General features: G+C 32.5%; 1 protein-coding gene across 1 annotated transcript; it reads right to left on the reverse strand.

Annotated features, from left to right (window-relative positions):
- Window positions 1-315: 315 nt before the first annotated feature.
- LOC108554315 (zinc finger BED domain-containing protein 5-like) lies at window positions 316-831 on the reverse strand. Its single transcript, XM_017909531.1, has one exon. It carries the CDS (start codon window positions 829-831, stop codon window positions 316-318), a length of 516 nt encoding a protein of 171 aa, XP_017765020.1.
- Window positions 832-1,186: the final 355 nt, after the last annotated feature.

Below are 1,186 nucleotides of genomic sequence, written 5' to 3' on the forward strand. Positions count from 1 at the left end.
TCCTCGAAAAAAGCTTTAAAGCGCTTGTATATTAGTGCTGATTGTGCTATTATCATCGTAAGCGATATTAACAACCTTTTCTATTACATCCTTAAGTCGTTGGATAGACGCCTTTCCAAATAAATTTTCTTCATCTATGATAGAATGAAACGATAAAAGTGAGCTGAAAGTTGAAAGTGCGATGAAAGTTCATTTTCCATTAGTTTTACAAATCCAATAATTTTTCCTCTCATACTTGGAGCACCATATAGTTGTTACGGAAAACAATTTACTTTTTAAATCCAATACTTGCCCATTTTTGAAATTTGTAAACTCTTATACTTCACGATAAATATCAGTGCCTTTGGTCGTGTCATTCGTTGAAGCAAGAACGCGTAGTTCTTCATTGACATTCGAGCAATTTATTGATGCAAATCTAATAATTATTGCAAGCCTACTAATACTATTTATATCGGTACTTTCATCAATTGCAATGCTAATTATGTCACAGGATAACAAATTGTTTTTGACCTGTTCATCGATATTTTTGGCCATATCTTCAACGCGACGCTGGACTGTTCTAGCTGACAATGGCATTTCTTTGATTCTCTCAATTATTTGCTTTTTATTTGCCAGGTCTTTAAATAAGTGTTCGAAACAATTTATGAATGCGTTTTTCAAAAACTCTCCGTCTGTAAATGGTTTTCCATTGGTACCAATGCTAAGAGATGCAACAAAGCTGGCAGATGTATCGTGATTGTTGCTGGTAACAAAACTCTTTAAGAATTTCTTTTCTTTTCCAAAATTTAATACACGTTTAGCAATGTATTCAGATTTATCTTCATTTGCCATTTCACTCGCATCTTTATGTTTTGAAAAAAAGTGCCGCTCAATATTATAAGTCCTGGCTGTAAATATAGCTGTACATAAAGTACATATAAATTTGTCACCATTTTCGATTCACTCATACTTTTCTGTTTACACATCTTGAAATAATCTCTTTTTTGCTTTTTCTTTGTTCATGGTAATTTTTTTTCAAATAATAATATTTATTTCACTTGGTAATCATTATTTAGCTGCGTAATTATAATTGCATCACTATTCTTGTGCTACTGAACATGTGCTATAACTATAACTGACACACAACTGAGAGAACGATACGCGCGTCCAATAATGGTAAAATCTGTTCGGACAATGTCGCTGTATT

This window comes from Eufriesea mexicana, unplaced genomic scaffold, assembly GCF_001483705.2.
Source record: "Eufriesea mexicana isolate 0111107269 unplaced genomic scaffold, ASM148370v2 scaffold18551, whole genome shotgun sequence".
Lineage (NCBI taxonomy): Eukaryota > Metazoa > Arthropoda > Insecta > Hymenoptera > Apidae > Eufriesea > Eufriesea mexicana.